General features: G+C 35.4%; 1 protein-coding gene across 1 annotated transcript; it reads left to right on the top strand.

The window, feature by feature from the left end:
- Window positions 1-201: 201 nt before the first annotated feature.
- FGF7 (fibroblast growth factor 7) lies at window positions 202-27,905 on the top strand. Its single transcript, XM_072345890.1, has 4 exons — window positions 202-391; window positions 906-1,490; window positions 26,848-26,951; window positions 27,397-27,905. Exons 2-4 carry the CDS (start codon window positions 1,205-1,207, stop codon window positions 27,589-27,591), a joined length of 585 nt encoding a protein of 194 aa, XP_072201991.1. The 5' UTR covers window positions 202-391; window positions 906-1,204; the 3' UTR covers window positions 27,592-27,905.
- Window positions 27,906-27,927: the final 22 nt, after the last annotated feature.

Raw genomic sequence — 27,927 nt, 5'->3', positions numbered from 1 at the left:
GTGTTTTTAGAAAGTAGATTCTTGGAGATTTGAAGTATAAACTATGTACATAGCTCCCTCTGATGACCATTGGACACGATACAATGCAAGCCTCCTTTTATTTTTGTTCGTGCATTCAACTGACAGCTGACTGGTTAAATTCTAATTGCTTCCAAGTGAGGTCAGCAAAGGTATTTATCGAAAAGGACTGAACAACAGGCTCTACACACACATGCACGCACACGCATAAGCACACATCTCTCCAGCGTGTTGATTTATGGAAACAATTATTATTTTGGTGGAGTCTTTCTGAGCTGAGAAAGTTTGTAGCTGCAGTGCTGTGTCTCATGTTGCAAAAAGCAGACAACAGAAATGGAATACTTGGGTATCCAGCTCTTATCAACAGGAACAAGTAAGTTATCTGTCCTTTACGAGAACGTTTAACTGTGTCTAACAGTTAACAAGCTTTATCTTCGTTTGTATATGCTAGATGCTAAAAAGCATTAAGAAGACTGTTTGTACTGATAAACTAAAAAAAGTAGGAATAAAAACACAGGCTAAGACTCAAGTCTGTCTTGAAATTCAAACTAAGGAAATGTTACCTGATAATCATGTTAATAGCAAAGATATATGCATGAAGTAATCAGCAGAATTTTACCATGCATGAGAAAGTATTTCTGCTGTATCAGTAGGGGATTTTTGGAAGGACTTAAGAGTAAAGATAGAGCAATGTTTACAATCAGTTTAAATGTCTGTTTATGTAATAAGTTATGTGAAAGATATCTACTGTATATACATTTGCATATTTATAAGAGTCAACTTAGCATGTCATACATTTATGTAAAGTACTTTTCAGTAGCATAATGTATCCTTGCACGTCTGTAACAATTGAGCATAAAGACTTACACATGCACCTTTTCTCACAGATCTTTTACTTTCAGTGCAAGCAGCAAATTCAAGTAGTACAGAAGGTTACAGCAACAAAGGTTTTTATAACTTGTGTCTTTAAAGGATATTCTGACTGAAGAGATATTTAAGAAGCTCTTCTATTTCGCCATTAACTATTAAGGAATAACGATCAGGATTCTAGAAGAGGGAACAATCTCATTTAAATGAATCTGTAACTCGTAAAGACAGAAGGCAGGTCGGTGACCTAAGAGCAACAGCCTACTTGAGATTTAATTTTCATTATGTTGTTCATGAACACCCAGAACACTGCACTATAATGCACAAATGGATACTGACATGGATCCTGCCAATTTTGCTCTACAGATCATACTTTTACATTATCTTTCTAATGGGCACTATATCTTTAGCTTGCAATGACATGACTCCAGAGCAAATGGCTACAAATGTGAACTGTTCCAGCCCTGAGCGACATACCAGAAGCTATGATTATATGGAAGGGGGGGATGTAAGAGTGAGAAGACTTTTCTGTCGAACTCAGTGGTATATGAGGATTGATAAGCGAGGCAAAGTAAAAGGGACAAGAGAAGCAAACAACAACTACAGTAAGTAACATCTTTGCTTTTCCTATTTGACTTCTACGTTTTTAAGAATTTACACACCATTGTTTCCCTATTGTTGATTTATAGTAATTTCAGAAGAATTGTGTATAGCGTACTGACCATTGTATAAGACAAGTTTGCCAATTAATCCTACAGCAGGACATTTGTTATTGATTTTGAAATGCGTCATTTTAAATACTACATGGTAGATCTGCTAATGTATTAGTTACAGCTGGTAACTATTAGCAAACAGAGAGCCTATTTTAACAAGTGAATTAAGGTTGTAAGTATGAAAATGTATAACCACAAACTCTGCTCATAAAATACTTACGAAACATTAACCTACGCTTATAGAAACTACTTAAAAGTTTGGTATGTTTCAGTTAACAATTAAAATATATGCAATACTAGAAAGTTCAATGGAAAGAATTATGTAAACTGTCTTGCAAAATCTTTCAGAGAGCTTGCCAAGCCAGGGATCAAATCTATTATAGTTTCTGCAGTTCATTATTACAATGATCATGATGATGAAAAAATATTCTCTCCTCTTTCTTCCAAAAAGATGACTCATCTAGAGAGAATGGACATATAATATTTTGCAAAGCTGTAGCAAATACAACTTTTGAACTGGCAAAAGAATTGCTGTGCTAATGTATATTTTTCACACATATCCTATATATCTCCCATTAACAACTACTGACGACATCAATTTTACAATCACTATTTTTCATTTCTTGGCTTTCATGTTATGCAGATGGCATACTTGAGCATGACATCTACTTAAGGAAGTAATGTCTTAAAACACAACAATAAAACACATAGGATTATACTGCACACTTCAAAATAAAATTAGAAGACAGAGACATGCTGGTCTAGAGTTTATAGTCATCTGAAAAATCAAATTTCTTTCCAATGATGCTATTAAATACAGTTTTTAATATAGGATATTCATACCATCGTAGTTTGTATAAAAGCAGGAGCAAAAACAAACAAACAACTAATTAAATCCTCAAATTTAAGAGCTGTTAGTGCGATTCATCTTTCAACTGAAATTTACAGCTTATTTTCTATAAAAACAGCACTTTTCAATGCTGAGCACCTAGACAGCAGGCTTCATAATTTATTTCTTCATTTCATGAATGCATTAATTACTTGTCACCTTGAGCACCTAAAGCTCCGTTGCATAATGGTACCATTTCTTTTAAATTTTGTTTCCATATGTCTCTTTTCTTCCTGTTCTATTATGTAGTGAGCAGCTATATTGCTCTGAAAGACAACACATGGCCAGCAGCCAAATAAATTATTTGGTCCATATTCAAGAAGTCTCCCATTGAGTTCCAGGAGGACACTGTTACAATAGAGATCCATAGTGCTAGTTTGGAAGTGAAATGCAGCTTCCATAAAAATAACTGGAAGAACTATTGCTGGCAATTGAAGGTTTCTTCTGATTTTTGCAGAGAAGCAAATATCGGCTGTATCCATTTTTCCCCCTTGTGTTTATTTACAAACAAGTACTTAAAATATTATGGCAGCAAATAGAGCTCGGCAGTTATGTACATTTGCTTTTTGTGCTTTCACACTGCTTAACTAAGAACTCTGTTAGTAATTTAGCATTATTTCAAACTCAAGTAAGGCTCCTCAATTATCTGCAGGATTCCATGCTGCTGAAGCACACTAGTGATGTCCTGAATTGTTTTGTAGTAAAACCAGCAGAGGATACCAGATCATCATGTGTTAAGGGCAAACCATTCTCCTGTAGAGTTTCCCGAGTACTTTATGAAGATTTACTGTTGGTAATAAACAGCTACAAATTACAGAAACATAACCTTGAGTTATTATACCCTTACCTTTACGTGTAAAAAACACTAAACTCTTTCTGGCAAATCTAATGAGCATCAGAAGGAAAACAATCAACACTTGAAAGGTTTATCTGGTAACTGAGATGCATTGTGATGAAATATCATCAATAAACTTATGTAAAGTATATGGGAAGTTTCTCACCATCTTAAACTTGGGACCCTCTCCATAATTAAGCTGTTGTGCAGTACGAAATAATACCCGAATGTTTCTGTTAGGTAAGCAGAACAGGGAAATACAAACAAAGGGAAACAGAAAAATATGAGCACTGAATTCCTGAGAAACTCAAAAATTTAACCTTGTTTGTTTATTTTGCCAAATACTCAAATCAACAGTAAAAAGCCTTTCTGAAGATGTGTTTATGGCTCTACACTGAAATACACTTTGAGAAAGTGATGAGAGAGGGAGGGAGGAAAGAAGACAACCTGAACTAATCTGCTTTCCCTAAGCAATTGTTTTGTTTGGTTAACATCAGCAGACTCAACTGGCTATTTTTAACCAGGATTTCTGAAAAGCATCATTTAAAAGTTGCATCCATTGCTAAGATGGATTATTCTGTGTGTTCAAACATTCCTGCTCTGTGAACTCCAGTTCTGGAAGTTTTAGATTAGTGAAATGTAAATCAAACCTGTTTCTTAGGATGAAATCCCAGAACAGTTACAGCAAAATTAATCAATAGGTATGAAGAACTGCTCTGAGAAGCATCTTCAAATTTTATCCTAATTTGCCACTCACACATTCTCTCCCCACTGAATCATCATTAACATGGACTGCTAAACTGAAAATTAAAAAAACATTTTTCAACCAACATTAAAGAAACTGCATTGACAGTCTTGCAGAGTCAATGACTTGTTTTCAGCCCATGAACTGTGAAGCATGAACACTGTGAAGAGCAATCTTCACAATTAGAAATGTCTGTAGAATGATAACTTCATCGTTCTACATGATAACTTGGGCAAGTGCCAAAGTACATGCTGCTTTTCTCAGTCAAGTCTACAAATATAAGAATGCATAGATGGTGAGGAATTAAGGTTTCAAATTTCTCAAGGAACAGAATAAATGTGCACCATATATACATAGTGCATAAAAGTAACAGCTGAAAAAAAATTCTTAAGATGTTTATTTCAAATCTATTGCATTGTGTGCATGGATTGAACTTCCATTACATAACAATGGCCCAAATCTAGACTCACTAATTGTAATTAACCTGACTTCATCATTCACTTGTTTCAAACTGCATTATAAGTTAATTGCTTAATTCAAGAAACGTGTGTACTGTATCAGTGAAAGCAAACTGATGAATCCCTGCTTGTAACAGTGGTGACCTTGTTACATACCCAAAGAAAATCATTCTGTGTGTTTCAGAAAGCAGAGGAGCCTTCTGGTGGACACAAAATGGGTAACACAAAAGTAAAATAAACAAATAACACAGGAGTAAACTAAGTAAATTTTCACTAAGTGGAGGAAATCACTTTGCACCTCGCAGAAACAGCTCTGCTTTCACACTGAAGACTAAAACACGGAGTGAGAAGTGTCAGACATTGACAAAACTAAAGCAAGAATTAGAAAGCAGCCCGAAGATGAGACCATCCAGAAAAATCCATCATTATTTCTCTCTGATAATCACTAATTATACTTTGCCCAAGCATAAACCATTGGATTTATATTCAAAAGTAAATCTGGTACCTTGTTCACATAAAAGAATCTAAGTAGGCACACAAAACAGACCTTCAGAATTAATAACTGGAAGAAGTGAGTGATGGAGCAGATCATGGAGATAAGAGTATTTTGTTAACTCTTCATCTCTGACAGAAAATAACTCTCTCCTAAACACTGCTTAGCTTTTAAGTTTGTGACTATGAATTTCATAAGATTTTATTTTTGTTCAGAAAAGAGGAAAGCAAAAATCAGAGTTCATACTGACTCTATCCAAGAGGATTTAAAACTACAACTGGATGATGCTTTAGGACTTTCCACGCTCTGTTGCCTTTGGAATCTCATTTTAAAGACTTCAAAGGGCCTCTTAGTTACAAGAAAAGCCTTCCCGGAACCTGAATCCTAACATGTCTGATCCTATCATATTCCATGTGCACTCTAAACCCAGAAAGTGTCTGTTTCCTCCTCTTCTCAGTGGGTAAAGAGGACCAAAAATGTAAAGGAAAAAAAAAAAAAAAAAAAAAAAAGAGATAGCCCTGTGATATCTAGGCATGAAATGGCTGCAATTCTCCGACTCAAAATTTTATCCCAAATAAACTTCTATTGGAAAACTATTTTGGTCAGAATCCAGTATCTCATAGTGCTCAGCAAAATTAAATGAAGTCTAACTTGGTTTTGTGCAAACGTAATCTTTTGACAGAATAAACCTTATCTGCATCTCAATGATTAAACATTCAAATTTGCCTAGAAACCAGAAGTATTTCCAATAGTATTTTGTATATTCTTCTTGGGCAAAAACAGGCATTGGTATATAAACAGGTCTATATGCTGTGCTTTCACATCAAATTTTACTTCTGTTGTTTATATGCATATTAAAGAATGGAGAAGATTTGATATTTGAAAATTGAATCCTTGAAGGCAGATATTAACGTACCACACTCATTTGAGGGTTATTATACTCCAGCCATGCAAAATCCCTGTCTTCGCAACTGCATTCTTGATTTTTCAAGAGTCTGTTGATTCAACCAATATGTTGGCCTGAGTAGAAAACAAACCCTCACTCATGTGAAAGTGATTTTGCTTCGTGTTAGTACGCTGCTAATCTTTTCAATTACTTTCACAGGAAGAGATTTCATTCAAATAGCAATTTATGTATATCCTCTAGAAATAGCCTACAGTGCAAGTATGACTTTCTCTCTAACAGGGTATTAATTAATCAAAATACAAAAGATTTCTCTAGATCTTCCCAGCCTCTGGCTCTTTGTCCAGCACTACTGATAATTACTGATCCTGAAGTTTAAACCTGTGATAGAAAGTCTGAGTATACCTTTATCCTTTCTGTATTGAAAGTCCCAACTTTTCACCATCAACTGTCGCTAATGATGTGTTTTAGCAAAGATAGAGGTAACAAACATCTGAGATATGACTGTCCTCTAGCTTCTATTGACTTCTTGTTAACAGTGCCCTCTGGGAGAAGCATGGAGTAAAAAGGAGGGAGTTAAGTCTTGAATCACTGCAGCAAGAATCTTAAGAGCTCACCTATCAGTGTTCAGATCTAAGTTCAGCTGAAACACTATGACTTGGGTTCCAAACAATACAATTAGAAAAGTCTTCATTACTTCTGAATTCACCTTGTGAATTTTCTTCATCTTGTCCATTCTGTAGCATTTACCACAGAAAAACAACAAAACAGAAGCAGTTTATACTTAGTGTTCTTCCCACTCTGAGCACAAGGTGATTGCCTCAGCTGTGTAAGGAGCCTTGGGCTCAGGTGTAGTCAACAACCTCAGGAGCTCACATATACCAACAAGGCTGTGCCTACCCATGTGCTTCAGAGCTGGGGGATGAGCTAAGAGAAATGTAACAGTGGAAAACAGACTAAGCCTACATCTGCTGTGCTTGAACTGATTAATCTGACTTGATATCTTTATAGTTCAGCTGTGACTGCAGAGTTTTTCTAAGTCACTCAATACAGAAACTTCTCAGAAATGTGCAATGTCCCATTTTAAAGGAATCATCAATCAAACCCTTTAACTTACTGCAGTAGTTGACAGATAAACTGAAAATGATAAAATACATTCCTTCTGGCCCACATCTTTTCCTCCATTATTCACAATTTCTCAATAGAAAGAAAAAAAAAAGAAAATGTAATAATCAGTGCTGTATCACTAAGCATGTTAATTATCCATCCTGGAGAACATTTGCTAAAGTGGCCCTGACCTGAAACTCAAGAGACTTGAGGCTAATCCAAGTTTTTAATCAACTTGCTTACAGACACTGGGAAAATTCTTCTAACACTCTAGGTCTCTATATACACACACAAAACTAATAATAATGCTACTAATAATAATTCAAGAGCTTAAAAAAAAATAGCGAAACAACTTCCAAACCTTCAAAAATATTGTATTAACATTATAGACAATAAATACTTTTATAATAAAGCATGGATTCATAGAATAGTAACAAGAATAATCAAACTCAGCAGCTAGACAGAGAAGCAGAACTCAAATCTTGATAAAGCCATTTTGCATATCAGTAAATAGATATTGGCACATATAACACAGATTATTTGTTATGCCACATTTGAAGCACAGAACAAAAATCCGGACTTCTCCCTTCACAGCTTTCAGTCTTCTGCAATGTCTGAGTATTTGAATGTGATTTTTTTAGATTTTGGGAATCCTGGAATACTGTGCAAGGTTGTTTCTTCCACTGTATTAAACCTCAGAAAGATCACGACATCCTAAAGCATGCAATTACAGTTCTCCACACTGCAAGATGTACCAGCTAGTCATATATTTTGGAACACTTTCTTCATTAAAACTGAGTAAGTTCAGGCCACTGAAGGCTGCTACTCTCCTTGGGTGGCACAATGGTTTCATTGCATAATTGACGGTCTATGACTATATTTGGCAACAGTATTTCAATTGTTTTTTTTGACCTTTGACTTTATTTTTAATTTTTAATTCTTGATGTGAGCTGATGGAAAGGTCAAGTTACCCTCCTGGTGTACATAATTTAGAAACGTTATTAAGAAAAAGTTAACAGTGAAAATTCCTATGCCAATAACAAAGGTTAACAGTCATAGCGCTGGATTGTCACACTTCAAGACTTTCATAACACATGACATCATTCATACAAATGGAAAATTGTTTTTCAGTAACAATTGGTGTTGAAAAGTTGGAAATGGATACTCAGAGATGTGGCCTGCAACTTCATGCAAACACACAAAAAGGCAATAAAAATACCAATGCAATCAATACACTTTCTTAGCTATTATTTAGCTTTGGAAACAACAAATAAGATGAGGATTAAATCATAACGGATTCTGTTTACAGCATTCACACGCTGCCTCTGTCATGAAACCAGTACCTGAACACTTCATCAACAGAAAATTAAGATCTCCTGAGATAGCTGGATTAGTCAAACAGACAAGTATTTCCCAGTTAACAACAGCAGAGTTACCTCAGTTTATTCCAAGCAAGCACCTGCTCTTTTGATTTTATAGTAGGAATCTGACAACTCAAACTAAAAACAACAGGCTGAAATGATAAAAGAATCCGGTTATTCCTTCTAAAAACCAACATTTTACATCTGAATGTGATCCTTCAAATTTACCTACAGACAGAACGCTGATAGATGAATACAAAACTAAATGAAAACACAGATAAGAGATCTATTTCAAAGAAGTCAACCAAAATAACTTCTGAGACAGGCAGAAAAATAAACACCACTCGACTCCACCACTTCAATTACAATATTCTGTTAAAAGCCCTGTTACCTATAAATTGTGGTTTTTGGAGGAGTCTCTTAGCATTCTTAGCATTGCTATTTCTGAAGTTTACTAGTATGTATGCCATATCCTACTTCTATTTTTGGTAAGATGGCTTGCTTTCATCTGAATGTGTTAATAGACACTGGGAGGTGCTATAGACTATAAAAAGAAGTTGATCAGACTTGTCCTCAGTCATTTTGTTGCCAGCAAATTTGATATTTTCCTAAGTAGAAAGTCTTTTCAAATGAAACCAACCATACTAAGAAGACCATATGTTCCCTAACAACCTGTGCTAATTTTGTAAGTTTTTATTGTGACCTTTAAATGTCAAGTGTGTTTTCATATTTCAATCAGAAGTGGCTATTCAGAGTAAACACACAGATACATCTCCATTAAGGACAGAAAACATTACGGGTGAACACATAATCTACAGCTGAAGACACTAGGATACCTACAGTCAACAGGAAATTTTGAGAAGGTTGCATGTGAGTCTGTGCTGGGCTGAAATCCCAGGGCTGCACAGGTGCCACAGTTCTGTGGACTGTTTGCATGCACAGCTGTAAGCAATATGGTGGTGAATGTGAGGTTCTATGTGCTCGTCAGGAATGCATGAATACCCACTAGGGGAGCTTTCTGGCTTCTTGAATAACACAAAATGCTGCATGATGATGTTAGGTTTGCATTTGAGCTGTCTACATGAACTCTAGCAGGGACAACGTTGAGGCTTTTCAGCTAGCCACTGAGCAGCTAATTTTGGGAGAAAATGTGGGTGTAACTAAGAAGGAAAGAAGGCAACGCTGAGCAGAAAAGGAATCAATTACATCTGCTACTTATATAGTTTCTGCAGCAAAGACTTTCTGAAAACAGTACTTGTACTACCTGATAGAAACTTGCAAGGAAAATGGAAAAAGTACCTGAATCCCAAAGGCTGCATCCATGACCAACACAATTGAAAAATGCAGCTTTCACCAACAAAATTCTACTATGCTAATGTATTTCCTTTGGATAGCCTATGCAGCTTAGGGGCTGCGTGGTGAAGCACAGACATCCAAGTAGTTGACTACGTATTGGTGAGATTTTACAAGAATTTAGTAAAACAGGTCTGTAAATCCAGCAAATAATGATTCCAGCAGCGAGACATGCTAATGAGGACCACTTTGCAAAAAAAACCCACCGGTTTTCACTGTGAGGAAGGATGCTACAAGATCCTCCTAATTAGCAGTCCTTCGTGCTTGCTTATACAGGGAAACTGCACCTGAGAAGCCCTGAAATCACCATGGACACGGAATTTCCCAACGATACAAAAAGAAAAATTGTAATACTACCATGCTAAAAGGACAGGGACAAAGTCTTGTGTCCACACTGAGATTTATGTTATCCCCACCCAGTACTGTTGCTTCTATTAGTTGAGCACATCTTACTATTCAATCACATTCAATAACACCAAATTAGTACAAAAAAAGAAAGCCCCTAAAACATACTAAACACTTGCTGTCAATATATGAGCTACAAGCATGAAAAATAATTAAACAATATTTGTGGAAAAGGTAATGTCATTAAGCAAAAGCCAAACTGAATACAACTTCAAAAGGCTGCATTCAAACTACAGGTGAAAAAAAGCCTATTTCCAGTAGCTCCACTCCTCTAATTGAACCTTCTACATCTTTAATGAGCATGGAGATCCTAGCCAGCATTTTCATGACAGTTTTAAAGCCAAAACCAAACAGAAGGTAGGCAAGCAAGCACTTCCTTAGAACATTCTAAAACACCATACTTAAGTCAGATCAAAATTCATAAAGTATACTTCATCTCTAAATTACAATTCCCCCAAAAAACACTCAGGAAATAAATACTAGCACTCACCTCATCAGGTAAGAATACAAGAAACACGAAGAAAACCATGACAGAAAACAAAGAGAGAGCCTCTTCTCTGTAAGGAACTCTCCTTACTCTGCATCAACCAACTAAATTGTGCCAGCTGTGCTATCTTGCTAATGTAATCAATACACAGGTGTTCTAAGACTCCTGCACATTCACATCCTGCTACCCCTACAGAACCAGTGCTCTGTTTCAGGGTGCTGCTATTCAGACTGATTGTGCGCTCCAGCAGTTGTGAGGAAGTTTTCTTACCAGGGCTGTAAAAGACAAGTGGTCCGGCTTATTATTCCACCTTTCCACCAATGTGACAGACAAGTGTTTGGGTGAACAAGTGCTGGAGTTTGTGGTTAATATCCGTTAGTTCAAAGGAAATAAAACCAAACGATACACAATTTTTGAGTGTGAGCTAAGGAGAGTCTGCATAAATTATAAAACTAAATGGCAAGAATCCTAGGCCACTTACACTTGTCCCTTTAAATGCCTCATAAGTTGAGCAACAAAAATAATACAACCATTAGTAAAGCCATTCTTTGGGATTATTACACACCCACTTCAATCAGAATGTTCAAACAAGTAAACTGGTGCCCAGACCACTTGATTGTAAATATCAAACTAAATGACTTCGTATGACTTCAATTCTGTCTGCTTCTTTGTGCGACTTGAGAAATTCAGAAATGCAAATAACTGTCATGCAACAAAATTAAAGAAAGAAAAAAAAAAGATTGCCACATTTTTCTAGGAAACTATTACCACATCTTTCAAAGAAATCATGCTCTGCTAATTTTTTTAACTAAGTAATCAAGTGTTTTGAATTTGAATTGATCTATTTTAATCATGTTGTTCTAGGGCATGTTCTCAATGATTCAATGACAATTTGTGAAATAGAACTTTCATCCAGATGGAACACTGGAAACAAAGCTAGTCGATACAGCAGTGATAAAACCAGCACCACTTAGAGCAAAAGCAGATTTTTTCATATGATTTGTAACATGTTTAGCAAGGTGGTGTACAGCCTAGCTCTGATCCAACCAGATTATCTAGGAGAATAGGATGTTCCAAGGCCCACATCATGTAAGCAGAAAATGATCTTGGGAGAGAAGTTCATTGTAATTGCTACGGAGAAATATTCAAAATTGTTTCTCATTTGGAATGTAATAAATACCTATCTTTGTCAAAAGAGAAATGAATTTAATCCCATTTTTCTTCTGATAGTTAGGGATCACAGATTGTTATAATGCCTTCTCGTTTGTAACACAGCTATGGATACTTTCAGATGATGTCAGTACATGGAACTACCAGTTACAGCTCCTATTCCTACATCTAGGAGCTGGCTACAGCTCCTAGAAAAAGTTTGCTCTCTTCCAGCTCCATGCCCATCCCAGTGGGTCTTCCTTTGTTTTCCTCTTATCCTCTTTTAGGCAGCACTAGAGAATTATTTGTATATACCATCTATGGTAATCACATGTGCTGCAATTTATCACAGTGGTATTGTACAAAAAGTGCCTGATTTGAGCTGTGCCAGACTGTGCCATGTTTATTTCATTAATATAGGTTTCAGCATGAAAAAATACTCCCTCATTAATGCACACTATTTGATTGAAAACTCAAAAACACAGAGATGTAATCAACATGAGAAAGTAATCATTGGGAAGTACAGCATAAACTTTCATTTCAACATACATTCAAGACACGGGTGTTCTATTCCTATTGACTTACTGACTAACCATAAAGAACTATCATTAATAGCCTAAACAGCCAGTTTTGAAAGTGAAAAAAGAGTATTGTACAGCTGTGGAGGAGTTAAGTTACTGACTAGTGGAAAAGCTATCTAACGCTGTGATTCATCAGGAAGAGTTTGCTCAGGAGTTGAAAGACCCATATTAGGAGAGAGAAAAATACAGTTTGTAAAAGCCTGGATCTCCTGAAATCAGTCTGAGTTTTGTTACTGATGCCTACCAGAGGGCTCGGGAGTTAATTTAAAGGATGCCAAATAGAAACTCTTGATTCTGCAATTCCATGTTCTTTCACTTTAAGAAACCGTTTTGTAACATCGGTGGTACAGATTGGGAATAAAGAAAAATGAAATTCTTATTCCACCATTAATCTCTTCCTGACTTGCAAGTCAGAATTACTTATCTGTATCTTACTGACATCTATCTTGTAGTAAAATTCCTAGTCCTATTAATTCTACAGAAGATACAGGCTTAGGGACACAATACATCATGATATACTCAATTTAGGATATTTAGCTTGAAAAACAGCTACCCGTAACTTCTCAGATTTACGTGCAAAATTACCTTCCTGTATACAAGATATAAACAGAAGTATATACTACGTTTTTTGGAGCTATATTAAAACCACAGAACCATCTACACTGAGTAAAAAGTATTTGCCTTATTTACTCTTATAATTAAGTTTATATATTTAATAGTAGAATGACAAAAACCTATATTTGTGGAAATTGTTCTACAGCCTAATATTTGCATTCCTCTGTGAACCGAGAATACATTGATAGACGGGGGGAATTCACATCTCACAAAAAGAGGGTAAAAAAAGAGCACAAACAGACCTTCTCGGTCAGTTTTGGTAGCTTTTCTCCAGCAATGTTCTGTTGCATTACAGATGGAGTCACAGATATTTTAAGAAAGAAGAGGTTTATTCATCACATTAACTGCTTGGAATACCCACAATTGCTTTAGTTAGAGCAAAACCGTATCAAATTCTTTACCAAGAACAAGATTTTTGTGTGTATTTTAAAAAGTATCAATATGGGCATTTTCAAACATCCACATTTCATAGACCAGCTGCTTTCCAGATTTTAAAGGAGTCCATATAGTCTGCTACAGATTGTTCATGTATCCCTTCTGTAGAGCCCATCAAAACTTCATGACATCGATGCATAAAAAAGCAAAATAAGAATTATATGAATTGTCATAGAGAAAATAAAAAGTGAAGCATTCCCAAAGGCCCCTGTCTGAAGCTGTTATCAAATGCTTGAGTGGTATGAGATCTTCCATTTGTCTAAAGATCAAGAGAAAAGTCTGTCTTTATGCTTATGCCAGTGCACTGCACTGTAGTCTATCAAACGGGCTGTTTGATTATTGTCAGAGATGGAAATCTGGAATGCTGCCAATATAACAATATGGCTGCTGGGATGGATCTGAATTTAAGATATTGAATATTTTAACAGACTGGTCACAGACAACTTCATTATAAACAGCCACAACACAGTGATAACGTAGTACCTGTGCGCTGAGAGACAAGACAACTAACTAAACTAACTACTGCTACTCACAGGTACAGAAAGGCTCACATCTTCCCTTCTGCAGTTCAGGGCCATACAACATATTCCTTAGTTGGTAAGGAAAGTAAAACGTTTCTTTCACATTTTAAATAGTTTCCTATGGCTACTTGAGAGCCAAGTGCTAAAGCAGACCAATTTGGTAATGTTTTAAAATTGAACCGAATCATGTTGCATTAATTTCTATCAAAAGGATTCTTTAATCTTTCTAAGGGACTTGGTCACTCTGAGCCAGGTGCTTAAGGAAGGCAGAGTGAGGCAGCAGTATACATAGTAGATCCCATTCTAAACTACCCTGTAGGGTGGCTACTGGGGTAACGTGAACAAGTGGCTGATAACACAAGGCAGCTTTCCAGCTTCATAATTTCCCTTTTCTATGTTCCCTCTATGTACCCTTTGCTGACTTAAATGATTATAATGTAACTGAAATAAACAGAATTGCACTGATTTACACTTGGGGGTGTAACAATCAGAACAAAAGCTAGAGAAACAGCACTGAGTACTCAAACCAATAAGGCATAACAAAAATGTGCTTTAAAGAAACTCTTCATGTAATTTGGCTAAGACTTTGCTCTGTTAACTGTTTAGTCTGCTGTCCTAACTCTGTGACATTGCACAGTTTAGCTGGGACTGATAACTTCTCAGAAAATAACATTACATTACTGCATCACTGGAAGTAGTTCTAGAGCCCATCTTTCTTCTTCTAAGGGTATGAATATCTTCAACTAAAATGCTGGAACATTGTTTCCATGTTACACTTCAGAAAAGCAGAGCACAGAAAGGCTGTGCACCAGTGACAGATGGTGCAAGGTGCTTATTACTATATGCAACGTGATGAACGGTCCCAGTTGCTACTGGAATTGGGTTTCATGGCCACCACAAGTGCTGTTCTGACAGAATCTTTCTGGAAAAGAAGATCTGTCAGCACATACTATGAAAATGCAAATAATTAGCTATACACCCCAGGCATGTGTGTACAAACCCATCACATTTCAGAGTCTGCTGCAAATAGTCACAGATGGCATTATAAGGAATTCGCTTTGGGAAATACTTACATGACATCAGCTGCAATAGTTTTCTCACTTACTTTACGATAATTACACATGTGGGCAAAACTAAGTGTATGCATAACTTTTTCTGTCAGCAAACTCAAAATGGTTAACACCTGCTTTTCTCTACATCCTAACATTCAAAGTCAAGACTGAAAAAAAAATTAGAAATGATTTTGAAACTGGATAATTGGAGCTGCGTTTAAAATAAATATAAAATAAAAGAGATATTTAGCTACAGCTCCCACAGTGTATTTGCTCTGGCAACACTAATTGGTCCCGAGTCAGAGAAACAATTTTCTCCACCGCTGCTGCTGCTGTTTTTCTCAGTTTTGCTGTGGAATCATGAAGATAGTAAAGTCCTAGAGATTAACATGAGGAAAGCAACACATTCATCAACATCTGGTGATGTAAATAAAAAGAGAGGTTTTAAAAACCTGCCTGCGTGCAAGTCAATGGCAAATATCACATAGATTTTCATAATCAGGTTGATATGCTGGACAGAATTTGTAGAGTAGTGTTCATTAACTAGAAGTAAATTAATGATATCAGATGAAATAAAGACAAAGATTTAAGCTATTTACAAAAAAAATAAAAATAAAAATAAATAAACAAGACAAAAAGACTGTTGGATAATTAGCACATTTTTTGATCCCTGTTGTGAGTATGACAAGAGAAATATCAGGAATAAAAATCCTTAATTACTTATAGGAATTAGGTTAGATCATTTGATTGTTTTTGATTCAAGTTTTGAGTTCGTGTGTTTGTGGGTTTTTTTCCCATTTTCTCTTTCCACTGGCTTTCATTTCAGTGTTTGGTCTAATATATATTTTTCACATTCAACTAAAATCTAAATTATTTGTTGGAAGCAAACAGAACAATTTGAGAGACTGTATCATATAAATATATGTCCAGCAATGTTTTGAAGGCAGAAAGAATGAGCCAGATGGTTTCTATCACTCCCCACTCTGGTGCAGGAAGGGGTTAGTGTGGTTTTCTTAGCAGCTTCTTACATTTTGTACCTTGAAAGGAATTATGTACTGCTTGCTTGTGTTCTTGTGCGTAATGTAATTGATGTATTTAGATGTCTGTCTTCAGCTGATCCTACCCCAGGTAGCAGATCTGATTTGCAAATCTAACTGAAATGCATTCAGTTGGGAAGCACTGGCCCTACGTTTGACTTAAGTACTTGGAGTATGAAAAGATGCGTATCTATCCCAGCTGAGATTGCAGTATTTAAGAATTAAATTTTCTGAACTGTGTGAAACAAAATTGTTCAGTCCAAAATTAAAAACAACTTAAAACTACTCGTCCCTATGTCAGCCTCTCTTCAGTATAAAATTAAGCTCTGGAATACTGTGGCCAGCTTCTTCCTTATGTGTTCACTTTCTGAATTTTACTGACTTTAAATAATTCAGTTACTAGCCACGTTGGGGAACATTTTCACTATGAAAAAAAATGCATTTCATTGTATATTTAAAATAATAATATAGATTTCAGCCCTAAGAATGTCATTATGATCATTCTGTGAGCATTTAAAAATAGATCTCAGTAATGTTTGCCAACAATGTACAGTTCTAAATAATCCTGAGAGAATAGGAGGGGAATTTTTAGACTCTTTTTGTCCCCAGCATGCAGCTACGCTGTTTGTTTCCCAAGCCCGTGTCAGGGATCAGAAAAGCTGGCACAGGAATGGCTGGAGAAACTACACTATGCAGAACAAAACAGCCAGTCCTTGTGAGTGAGGGGATATTGCATATGAAAAGGAGCAAGTTCTGGTTTTGATGCATTTTTACCTCCTTTAACTGGATGAGCCCAGCAGTGCCATGATACATTTATGCCATCTTTCCTACTGCCTGCAGCCACTTTACCCAGGTGATAAGCTGCTATACCATGTGAAATGCACCTGGAAATGAAATTCTTCAGAGCACAAAACTGACAATTAATCAATTTCTTATACCAACAGAAAATATGTGAATATGGATTATTCTTCTTAGAAAAACAGATGAAAATGTCTCCCAATGAAAAGACACAACCAATTTTACATCAACAATGATTGCTAATTCTGCACGGGAAAGGGGAAGGAAATTTAACCCACAGTGACACTGGGCAATATTTCCAAGACAACAGCTCTTTCTTACATGAAAACATGGAACAGGATAGTGACACGTACTGAAGAAAAAGCTGATTTATTTATAGGACGCTCTGGTCTAATGTGCAATTTTCCATGCTTTAAATTAGCAAAAGAGATGTAGGGACTGAAGCTCTGAATTTGAGAAGTTATGTATCACTAAATGAACACATCTCATTTTGCTGTGAAAAGGCTAATCAGCATTTTCACAGAGTTTTGCTGTTCTGAAGCTAGATCCTAAACGTCTGCAGCGCTAAAAGAGACAGTTCATTCCAGTGAAATTACCACGGGAGATTTAAATACTAGAGATATCCTTGAAATGACCGTGATTTGTTGTTCAGCGCTGAACTATTAATCTTCATAGTGCTTTTAAACACTTGTATCTATTTTGTAAACAGACATTCCATCATCCTTTTTTCCATTTTTAATACCAGTAAATTATTAATGCTATAATAAGAGAGTGCTTTTTCAGACTGGGGGTTAAGAATAGGATTTTATAGGATACCCTTAATTTGAGAAGATATACTATTATTTTTCACTGAACCATATGTTTAGCTGCAAGGCAATTTTTATTGGAGAGAAATTTACTTTCCTACAAAAACGAGAAACAACAACATTATATAAGAAGCTGAGTAAGAAAATATATGCACAGTGGAGCTGAACAAAATTGAAGGGTTCTAAATGAGTTTAATGAGAAAGTGAATGACTGACTGGGACAGCAGGTTACTACACTCACTTGCTGTTCACAAGTGAGACCTTTCAGCTGAAAAATTCCACAGTTTTACAATCTACTTTAGAGAAAAATGTCACAGCCTTTTGATTCTGAAGATCAACTCAACAGAAAAATTGCAAAGGAAGTGGTCGCAAGCACTAGTGTTCCCAAGAGACATTCAAAGGAGAGGTGATTTTAAGCTTAGCTCAATTCTTAACGTGCTGTCATTCCAAATGAAGAAGGATGCATTTGATCTGCAATTCTATCTAACCCACCAACATTAGCAGAAAGTCAACATAAAAACAAAGCCAAACAATACAGTACAAGGGAAAATACTTTCAGAAATCCGAAGCTATTTCTCTTCAGCAATAATTCACTGCAATTCAGTTACTGAAATCCACACTACTCCTCTGCAGTACTTAGTGGAGGTAAGATTTACTGAGTGTTGTAAAACAATGAGCACTGCTTCACATTTATCATTCACTTTGAAAAGTAACTAGAAAATGTATTTTTGCTTTTAGTATTTCTTGCTGCAGATCAAATATGATAAGTTTACAACAAAAAGGCTAGCTATTCAAAACAGACTTCTTGTGCTGTGATACCAGTAATACATTTTCAGATGGTCAGATTATACCTTTGGTGATGCCTGTGAAACTCCAAATACTTTGCACAATGCAGACTTAGGAGAGGAACTTAGCTTACTCCTTCCTTTTCTGACATAATAGTAAACACTCACAAATCCAAGTACACATCTTGTAAGTAAAATAATGGCATTTGTAAACAGCTATTTTAGTTTCCTCCTGAGCCTTCTTCCCTCTTTTTGGTTCTGATCTCTTACTTTTCTGCTGTCATCATGGAATCATCAAGTTAGCAGCTTCCTAAAGAATCCTTGACACACTGCCAACTCTGTAACCTACTTACCAGTCAGCTGTTGAATACCACCAGAACAAGGTCTTTATTAGAAAGTTTTTCTATCTAGTAATCCATGTTTTAATCAATTTTTAGTCTTAAGAAACAGTGGATACATTTATGAACCTTCAAATGTCAACTAAGGAATCTTTAAACCATAAGTATATGAAAATTCAACAAAGTACAAAAATATTTTGATGAACTTTTGTTTAGCAGTTCATAATTTTTATATATTACACCTACTGTTCTCATGCCCAATGAATTGCAAAAATAAACTTATTAAATATCAGCCACTGATGCTTAACTAAACAGTTGTTCTGCATGCAGAATCTTATAAGCAAATTCTTGAGGATGCTTGGCCAAAAAAGATGCTGTACTGTGTCCTCTAGGAATACTTCTCTATCATTAACTACGATTCCTTATACAACTACAGTTTTCCTGCCTGGAAACCACATACAGGAGGAAACCAGGAGTATTAAGTGCTTTGGGTATTTGCCCATGGTATCAAGATGTCCAGGACCTCACTGAGGCAGTACCTTCAGCTGCTCCACTGAAAATCCTTGACAGACTTGTACACTGCTTATGTGCAGGTCATTTTTATAGCCATCTGCATATCTAGAATGCTTCTGATAGTGTGTGCATACACAGTAAATGTGTGCATGGATACAACACAAAGCCTCTAAATGAAAACTTCTCTGCCATAATAGCAAAATATGCCATGTCTCTCTGCCATAAAATCCATGTTCTGAGTGTCACAGGGAGAAGCAAGCACATTGCAGTGAAAAGTGGGAAGTGACAGTGAATAATCATACTGATGAGACATGTCTGGCACCTTGTTTTCTGTTACCACAAGTAATGGTTTATTCAGAAAATTCCTGAGAAGGGGGGCAATCTAATCTCTGCTATGAAAACTATTATGATGTATACTTTTAGACTTATTTCTACTTACAGAGCATATGATCGTATGTTTTACAAGGTACCACCTGCTAAACACTTTCCCTCTCTTGCTAAAGAGTATGTAACATAGAAAATAAAATTTGTCACTCTGTCAGTTATAATTTAACAATGGAGGAATTACAGAAAAATAACTAAATATTACACTATCTCTTAAATCAATAACATTATTTGTTACCATTAGATTTGAGAGAGAATGAGCACACAAATACACACCAAAATACAAACTTTTAAATGCATACGTTTTAAAATAGGATCAGGAAATAAAATAACTTAAGCACAAACTAATACTTCACATGTATACTCCTATGGGTTACCATTTTTTGAAACCACTGACTTAACAAAACTTCCTAAAGAAACTACCCATTTACTTTTAGAAATGCAACACTGACAGATTCCTCTGGAGAAGCATTTCAAATGCACTATGGCAGCTGATGAACGAATTTATCGTGCTGCCTCTCTCAGTGCACACATGCACAAGTAACACTGCGAAAGCTTTAGGAAACTCTTGTGTGACTGACCGTAGTGATTTGTATTTCCTTGTTTTAAGGGGTACAAACACACACTAAATCAGTAAAACCCAGATCAAAAGAACAAATTGCATTAACAGCCATAAGGCACCGTCTTGTAAGCAATGAGTGCATTTTTCTTGGCCTTGAATCATTTTTCTAAAAGTCACTTGAATTCATAAATATGTGCTCCAAATTTAATTAGAAACACAAGTCAGACGTATCTTAGAAGTTCCATTTTGTTTTGACTTATTCTCCTTCCAAGTTTTTTCTACCTTCTCTTTCCCCATTTGAAATTTCATGTTTTATCTCAAGATGATTCTGAATAGGAAAGGACCCACAAACACATTAGGTCACAAGTGCTTAGCTGTCAGTGCCAGCCTCCTTTCCTCAAAAATTCAGCAATAGAATGCTTTCTCAGCTGCAGTACTCCGAGAGATGACAGTTTAAGAACCACAAATATATATTTATTTATAATATCGAGTATTTTAAATCATTTAGTATATTTTTTAAAGTTTTAGATATATTGTCAGTTTTCTGAAAGAAAATAGTAGAAATATAAAAGAATAACTAACTTCTGGACATTATATTTTGCTTTTCTTTCACTAAAAACCTACTTTGCCTTTTCTTCTTCCCTTTTTTTGAGCATTTAGAAGACTACAGCAGTCTTCGCAGCAGTAGGCAAAATTCCATCTCACCCTTAAACATATATACCTAGCAGAACAGAAAAATACTGGGATGAAATTACTGCTGGCCTTGCTGAAGAATCTACTGGATGCAAACATTTCTCTTTGTATTAATGCCTAAAGACATTCTGATACTAATAACAGTAGTAGTGACCAGAAATACAACGGAACATTCAGTGGATACCAACAACATATGACACATTTGGGAAAAGAGATGGCAGTGTTCTTTAAAAGCTCTTCTTAAACCTCCCACAATCTTATCACCCAACGTACTGGAGCAGCTCCCTACCATGTGAAAAGATGGCTCGCTGAGTATTTTTGTTCTTTAGCACAGAAACCAAAGGCAATTCAAAACAAAACTATCAAGTAACACCAGCAAAGGAAAAGAAAAATGCACAGGAGAAAGTTCAGTTTTGTGCTATTGATGTAGCTAAACGCCAATTTTTCTACTTAAATTTCCAGCCCAAGGTACTGTCCTGTTCTCCAAGTCCCAGTCATGAAATAAGTCCCCAGGTACATATGTATAAAGCACTGAGCAATTGCCATTCTAGACCAGAAGGCATTTGTCTCCAAAAACAGAAGTATATTCCACACACTAAAACTGCTGTGTTAACTTACAGGGTTGCTTTGCGTATTTAGTTTTTTTTCTACTGGATTTTGTATCAACTGTCTGATATTTAATTTGCCTCAAGTGGTTAAAAATTCTGCTGCCAGCATCCATAGACATCATCTTCTAAAGAGAAATCATAGCCTATCTCAGATGGGTGTCCTTTAAGTACACCAGAAAGATTTTCAGGTCTGCAGGAATCTTCATTCACTCTGGCAACTCTGAGTTATATTTGATATGCTGACCGTACAACCATATAAAATTGTTTGGAATTTCATGCTGATTTAATAGAAATGACAGTTGTTTTCAGTTTTACATGCCCATTTTCAGGTTTTTTTTTCTCTCTTTCTGGCTTTAATTTGATTTCTTCCCCAGCTAATTTGTTGTATATTCAAGTCTTCTTTTAAACCTTTCCTAAATTTTTACATGGATTCTTCAGACAAAGCAACTGGAAAACACAGTTTACATTTTCATTTTTAACTCAATCCTGTATAAGACTTGTTTGAAGTTGGCCTTGTGAACTTAACCATCATCATCATCTGAATCATTTAAGATTGTCTTTAAAAATTTTTGAAATTATTAGAATTTTAGAAGGGTTCTTGGATGAAACAATTCTCAAAACCTACGTACAAGAATTTTCTCTTTCCTCTCCTGGCTTGGTGAATTTTTCTTTTTTTTGTGAATAGACACTGAAGGGATTAGGACTTTTTACTTCATAAGGAAGCCTCAAAGAACGGACTTGCTGAAATAAGACAATGAATGCTGTATTATTATACTGAGGAGAAGAGGTAGAGGTTATCCTTAGCAGAATTTCTGACTGTCCATTTTAGTTCTTCATAATTTCTCTGAAGTATCAGGTGCTAAACGAACATTTGGGAACAGACAACAACAGATCCCACATGTAAGACAGCTCACCATTTTTTTCAATGTTTTATATTATGGTTTATACACTTTAGGTATAAAATTGCCTACAAAAAACAGCACAACATTTCTTCTACTACCATTTTTTTCTGCAGTTACTGAGATTTACCTACTTCCACTGATTCAGCTAACAAGCACTAAGCACAAAGACTTAGGTTCACAGTGGGGGACCAATGAAACTAACGCATTTTCTTTCATAGTAAATTCATGTCTTAAGCGCTGTTAAAAATGGTTCATCAGAATAATAAGAATTGCTTGACTGAGATCACTATCCACATAAAGCCCATAAAACTAATCTTTAGAGTTGTACTGTCACTGATTTTAATAACATCAGTTACTCAAAATCAAAGACCTTCCAGCATTTATGAATGAGATTAGTGGATTACTTTCCAGTAAGCCAAATGTTCTTCCTGGCTTGTCCTATCAAAGACTTAATAGTGGTACTGAATTTCAAAGCAAAAAAGATCTCATTCACAGACTTGGCTAAGTGTAACAATGAAAACTGTATTATAAACCATAAACATTAAGAACATAAGGATATATCAACTCAAATGCTGATTTATTTTTGCTAAGCATCCTTTTGGCAAGAATCACCAGAACAGAGCTGACTGAAGAAACACAAAATATCCGTGGTTGACAGAATTCTGGTTGAAGAGATTTCTTACCTCATGACACCTACTGGTAGATCAGTTTCCTATTCACAACAAAAAACCTTAGTACCCATTTACTATCATTTAATTTCTCTTGTAGTAATGCAGTTATCAGGAACACACAGAAAAGAAAGACGGGCCAATACGACTATAATTCCATATTCTATAATCTTGATATCTTGGTATCTTAACACACATTCTGAATTGAAAATAAGGAAGGAAGGACAACTAAAATGCACTTCCTCTATTTTATGGCTGTTATTTTATTTTTCGTATATCCTCTAGCAATTTCCTACTCTGGTGCTATAATAGAGAAAGTAACTTTTGTTTTTTCATTATAAAATTATAATCTGAAGAGACAGTGATTTCATTATGCACATCTCTTTAGCCTCAAAGTTTGGGTTTAAATCAGGTTAACTCATTCTTCACGGTCTGTGGAAGGCCCTTGATATTGGACACTAAATTTAACCATGTGACATAACTGTGGTGCTGGTATGGATAAATTAATAAACCTTCTGCGTATGACTTCTCAACCTGAGCAGCTTCTTTGCATGGTTTCTGTATGAAGGAAAACTTTAATTTCTTAAATGTCCATAACACTTTGTAATGAACAGAACAAGTGAGTTCCATACAAAAGATTGTTTTTAATGTCTGTTTTCCAAAAGTTTACTAGAAATGTTTCCCTTTCCTATATGATTTAATTGAAAATTTTGATTAATTGTAGTAGTGCTACATTTCTGAAATAAACAGAAGAGTTACTGAGGGAGAAACTGGAGAAGGAAAGGAAGTTTACCATATGCTGTCATCTTGCTAAGGAATCTGCGTCATATGTCTTAAAATAGAGTGAGAAGCTTAGTGATGATTCGAGTAAAGAAGTGCACAAGATGCTGCCTCAGAGACCTAAATCTAATAAATGCTTTGCTAGAAAGGGAAAATTTCTTATTTGGGGATTGGTTAAGACATAACAGAATAGCAATGATCTAGAAGTAGGAGCAGAAAAATGAGTACATGCAGTCTGTGATAGGCCGCAACACTCTCTGAAGCGAATGATGATCATACAAGTGCTATTTCCAGAGAACTCTCTCTGGTTTCTCTCCTTTGTCTTGAATGCTGCCAATAGTACATTTTTAATGTGACATAATTATTGTATAATTATTTATTTCATATCCCGTCACTAAAGTTTATAAAGAGATGCACAGATAAACAGAATACTTTAGAAATGTGCAATTCAAAGGCATCTTTGGATGTCTTATCACCTCTGAATCAGTGTGTCAAATGTTATTTATGTAAAGCTAATCCTAATTCTGGGGGCACATAATTGCCTACAATTCTGAGAAGCATACAATAATACAGCTCATAGTATCACATACGCATAATAATTTATGAATGTAAACTTATGTCTTCAATTACCAATCCATTGCTTTTCATGCAGAAATTGTAACAAATACAATGTAGAGCCTGTTAATGATCTCTGAATACATCTATCATGTAAACTGTCATTTCAAAGAATGTATAGAATATTAGTTTGATTGGTAACGTTTGTCATTCAGATTTTCTCTGCAAGAGAATTTTAAAATATTTCTGATTTTCTTATTTCTATCCTGAACTCGTCAACCAGAAGAACTATTCTGTTTTATTTAGATGGTGTTAAGCATGCACATAAACAACATTTCTATCTGAACTGAGTATAGAGTAGAAAAACAAATACCAAAAATGAAAAAATGAAATAAAGTAATTCCTACAGGTTAGTATGTCAATATCTACTTCATTAAACAAAAACAAAACAAAACAAACAAAAAAAAAAAGCTAAAATAACATAAAAATTCTAATAATAATATTGCCTTAGGCAAAAGCTTTTGGCATTTCCTTTTTAAAAGCAGTAGTATATCTTAGTCCTGTAACTTCAGCCAACAGCAGCTTACTCAAGGAAAACTCCATTCCTATTAGAATGACTTGTTTTACAAACTCATTCTGAATCATTTTTTTCAGTTCTGTATAAATAGAAAATTCAAACATAAACTTCAAAAAAGAAAAAGTCCTCTCCTTCAGATAATGGCAAGCATAGGCAGGAGAGCAAATGGATATAAACTGTCACTGAAAAAATGCAGATTGCAAATTACTACAGAGTCTGTAGGCATTAAAATAAATCAAGCTCTGGAACAGCCTTTGGCGGAAACACTGGGGGCAAAGAAATAACAACTCCAATTTAGTATTGGCAACGTTTATGAAAAGAGAATTATCTGATGCAGTTCCCAGGCTAGCAGAACACTGGACTTGATGACCCAGAGATCCCTTCCACTCTCATATTCTTTGTTTGGCTAGATGCAGATGTTCATCTGTTTTTCAGCCTCGCTGTGGTTTCTCTCAAGTGAAATTTAAATGAAAGTTAATATAATTTTTGCAAGTTTCGGTTAGAAATTGCCCTTTGTAAGAATTGTTGTTAGGCCTGCAGCAGAGTGGGACTTCTCAAAGAATTCTGGAAGCTTTACTTAAAGTCAGCTTAGCATTAAGAAGTAAAACTGTTCAGAGAAATGAATGCCCAGCAGGGCACACAACAAGAGAAGAGGTAACTGACCTACTGGTGGGGAAAATGGGAGTAAAAAGTAATAACAGGTCAAGACTGATACAACTGTGATATCAAGGAAGGGAAGACAGCAAGATGGATGTTATTAAGATATAGAGAAAGTATAGGGAAAGAAACAGCAGCAGCATTCATGCGTTCTCAAAAAATAACTAATGACAAAAATATTATCATGCGAGGTAGCTGTAAAATGTCAATACAGATCTGAAAGTAAAGGTTTTATTCAAGAGGAAGGTCGCTGTTCAGGAGACCAGCTGACGCAGTTCTCCTCCCTCACTCCTCTCCCAGTGCTTAGCTATTGAGTTTCTGCCTATAGTTGAAATGGCTCTGAAGGACTCTTTTTCGTACGAGTCACAACGCAAACAGTCCTGCACAAAGTTCTCTATGTGACACAACATGGAGAAAAACATCTTAAACTCAGAAATGTAAATCTAAACCATCGCTTAAAACAATAGTAACATTTATGCTTGAAAACAACCTGGCATTCCTTAACATCTTAATTTTACCTAAATATACTTTTACATTGCAAGTAATTTAAATGTATCATAGTGACTATAGAAAGCTGTCGCTGATACACATCTGCCAGATGAAAACGTAAAGAAATATACAGAAAAACACTCATTATTTTCTGGTTTTGAATAAATAAGCTCTCAGTGCAAGTACAGGTATCTCTGCCCATTCCTATCAGTCATAAAAGCATGCAAAGGTCAAACAAATACTTTATCTTACGTAAGACACTATGGTCTGTTTCCTATCACTTGCAAGTTGTAAGGTTTACACTTGTTCATTTGTGATACAGCTACATGTGTCTTCAAAACAAAGGCTTTACACAAATTCCTTGAACCCTGATGGCTATGGATGTAATTCTTCTAAATGAAACCCAGAGTACAATAAATCCTAACATCCACCAATTCGTTGAAAATATAAAAATTTCTTATTCTAACATCTCAATTTCAGTAGATATTTAAAATTTATCCTACAGACTGTTAAGCGGCCGTATGATCACATACAGAGGATTTAAAAAATCTAGCCCTTTCTTCACATGAATAAACAAATATTTTTTCTAATAAATGCAGATAAGGATTTTTGATAAGCACAGAATTGTATTTGTCTAAGAAAGCATAAAGGTAGACTGGAAAACAGATATTTTGCATCGGTGTAACTTTTCCTGTATACATTTGCAGGTATTCTAGAAATCCGAACAGTGGCAGTTGGAATAGTGGCAATCAAAGGAGTGGAAAGTGAATACTTTCTAGCAATGAACAAGTCAGGAAGACTCTATGGAAAGGTATGGAAGCTAAATTCTCCTCAACCGTGTATGCAACTCCGCCACTAACTTCTCGAACAATCCCCACAACTCTCTTAAAAACAGATGTCATATTTTGTGTGAAACAGGTTGTATGACAGAAAGTCCTAAAAAATTAAAATGTATCCCATGTGTGCACAACTTTCATACTCACTTTGAAAATTCAGTTGTTGGAGTTTGTGCACTTTATTAAAACTCAAGATGTTAATGTTAAGTATTCAATACTCTGTTTTCAGAAGCGTAATTTATTATCACTGTTAATAATATTATTTATTACTAGTATATCAATTTGTTTAATATTCATAATATTAAAAGCATGGGTTGTGTGATGAACCTTTTTCTCCCATCTCCCCCAATCTAAGTATTCTCTGATTGTATTTTAAAAGCATTTGTACTTATTTTACTCTAAATTATTTATTCTCAACAGAAAGTATGCAATGAGGATTGCAACTTCATAGAACTAATTGAAGAAAACCATTATAATACATATGCTTCTGCAAAATGGACACACAAAGGAAAAGAGATGTTTGTTACATTAAACCACAAAGGTGTTCCCATGAAGGGTAAAAAAACAAAGAAAGAACACAGAGCATCCCACTTTCTTCCTCTGGCAATATCCTAATCATACACAATCTGTACAGAACTAGTTCCAGCAGGAAGATTATTTTTAAGAAGATTATTTGACAAGGTATCAAGAGAGGCTGGAATACTACTGAGAAACTGAACAAGCTGGACTTGCGCATTTATGTTTATTTTGAAGAGACTACATGAAAAAGATTTGAAAATATACGCAAAACCAGATTTCCTAACTAAAAGCTGTAAAAAGTTCTAAAGAGTTGTACAATCATTATCTTAGTCATTTTAACTGGGTAGTTTCTTAAATTAATTTACCCTGAAAAATAAGTCATGACTTGATTATCTGATAATATTTAATTTAAATGAAAAAAAAAAAAAAAAA

Source organism: Excalfactoria chinensis, chromosome 10 (genome assembly GCF_039878825.1).
Source record: "Excalfactoria chinensis isolate bCotChi1 chromosome 10, bCotChi1.hap2, whole genome shotgun sequence".
Classification (NCBI taxonomy): Eukaryota; Metazoa; Chordata; class Aves; order Galliformes; family Phasianidae; genus Excalfactoria; species Excalfactoria chinensis.
The sequence above is the reverse complement of the archived record's forward strand: the minus strand, read 5'-3'. Positions and strand labels throughout refer to the sequence as shown.

Bases quoted from the DNA above. Each gene is read 5' to 3' on its own strand.
- FGF7 (XM_072345890.1), top strand. From the start codon at position 1,205: ATGCACAAATGGATACTGACATGGATCCTGCCAATTTTGCTCTACAGA. The intron at 1,491-26,847 runs GTAAGTAACATC...ATACATTTGCAG, and splicing joins AGAAGCAAACAACAACTACA to GTATTCTAGAAATCCGAACA. The intron at 26,952-27,396 runs GTATGGAAGCTA...TATTCTCAACAG, and splicing joins CAGGAAGACTCTATGGAAAG to AAAGTATGCAATGAGGATTG.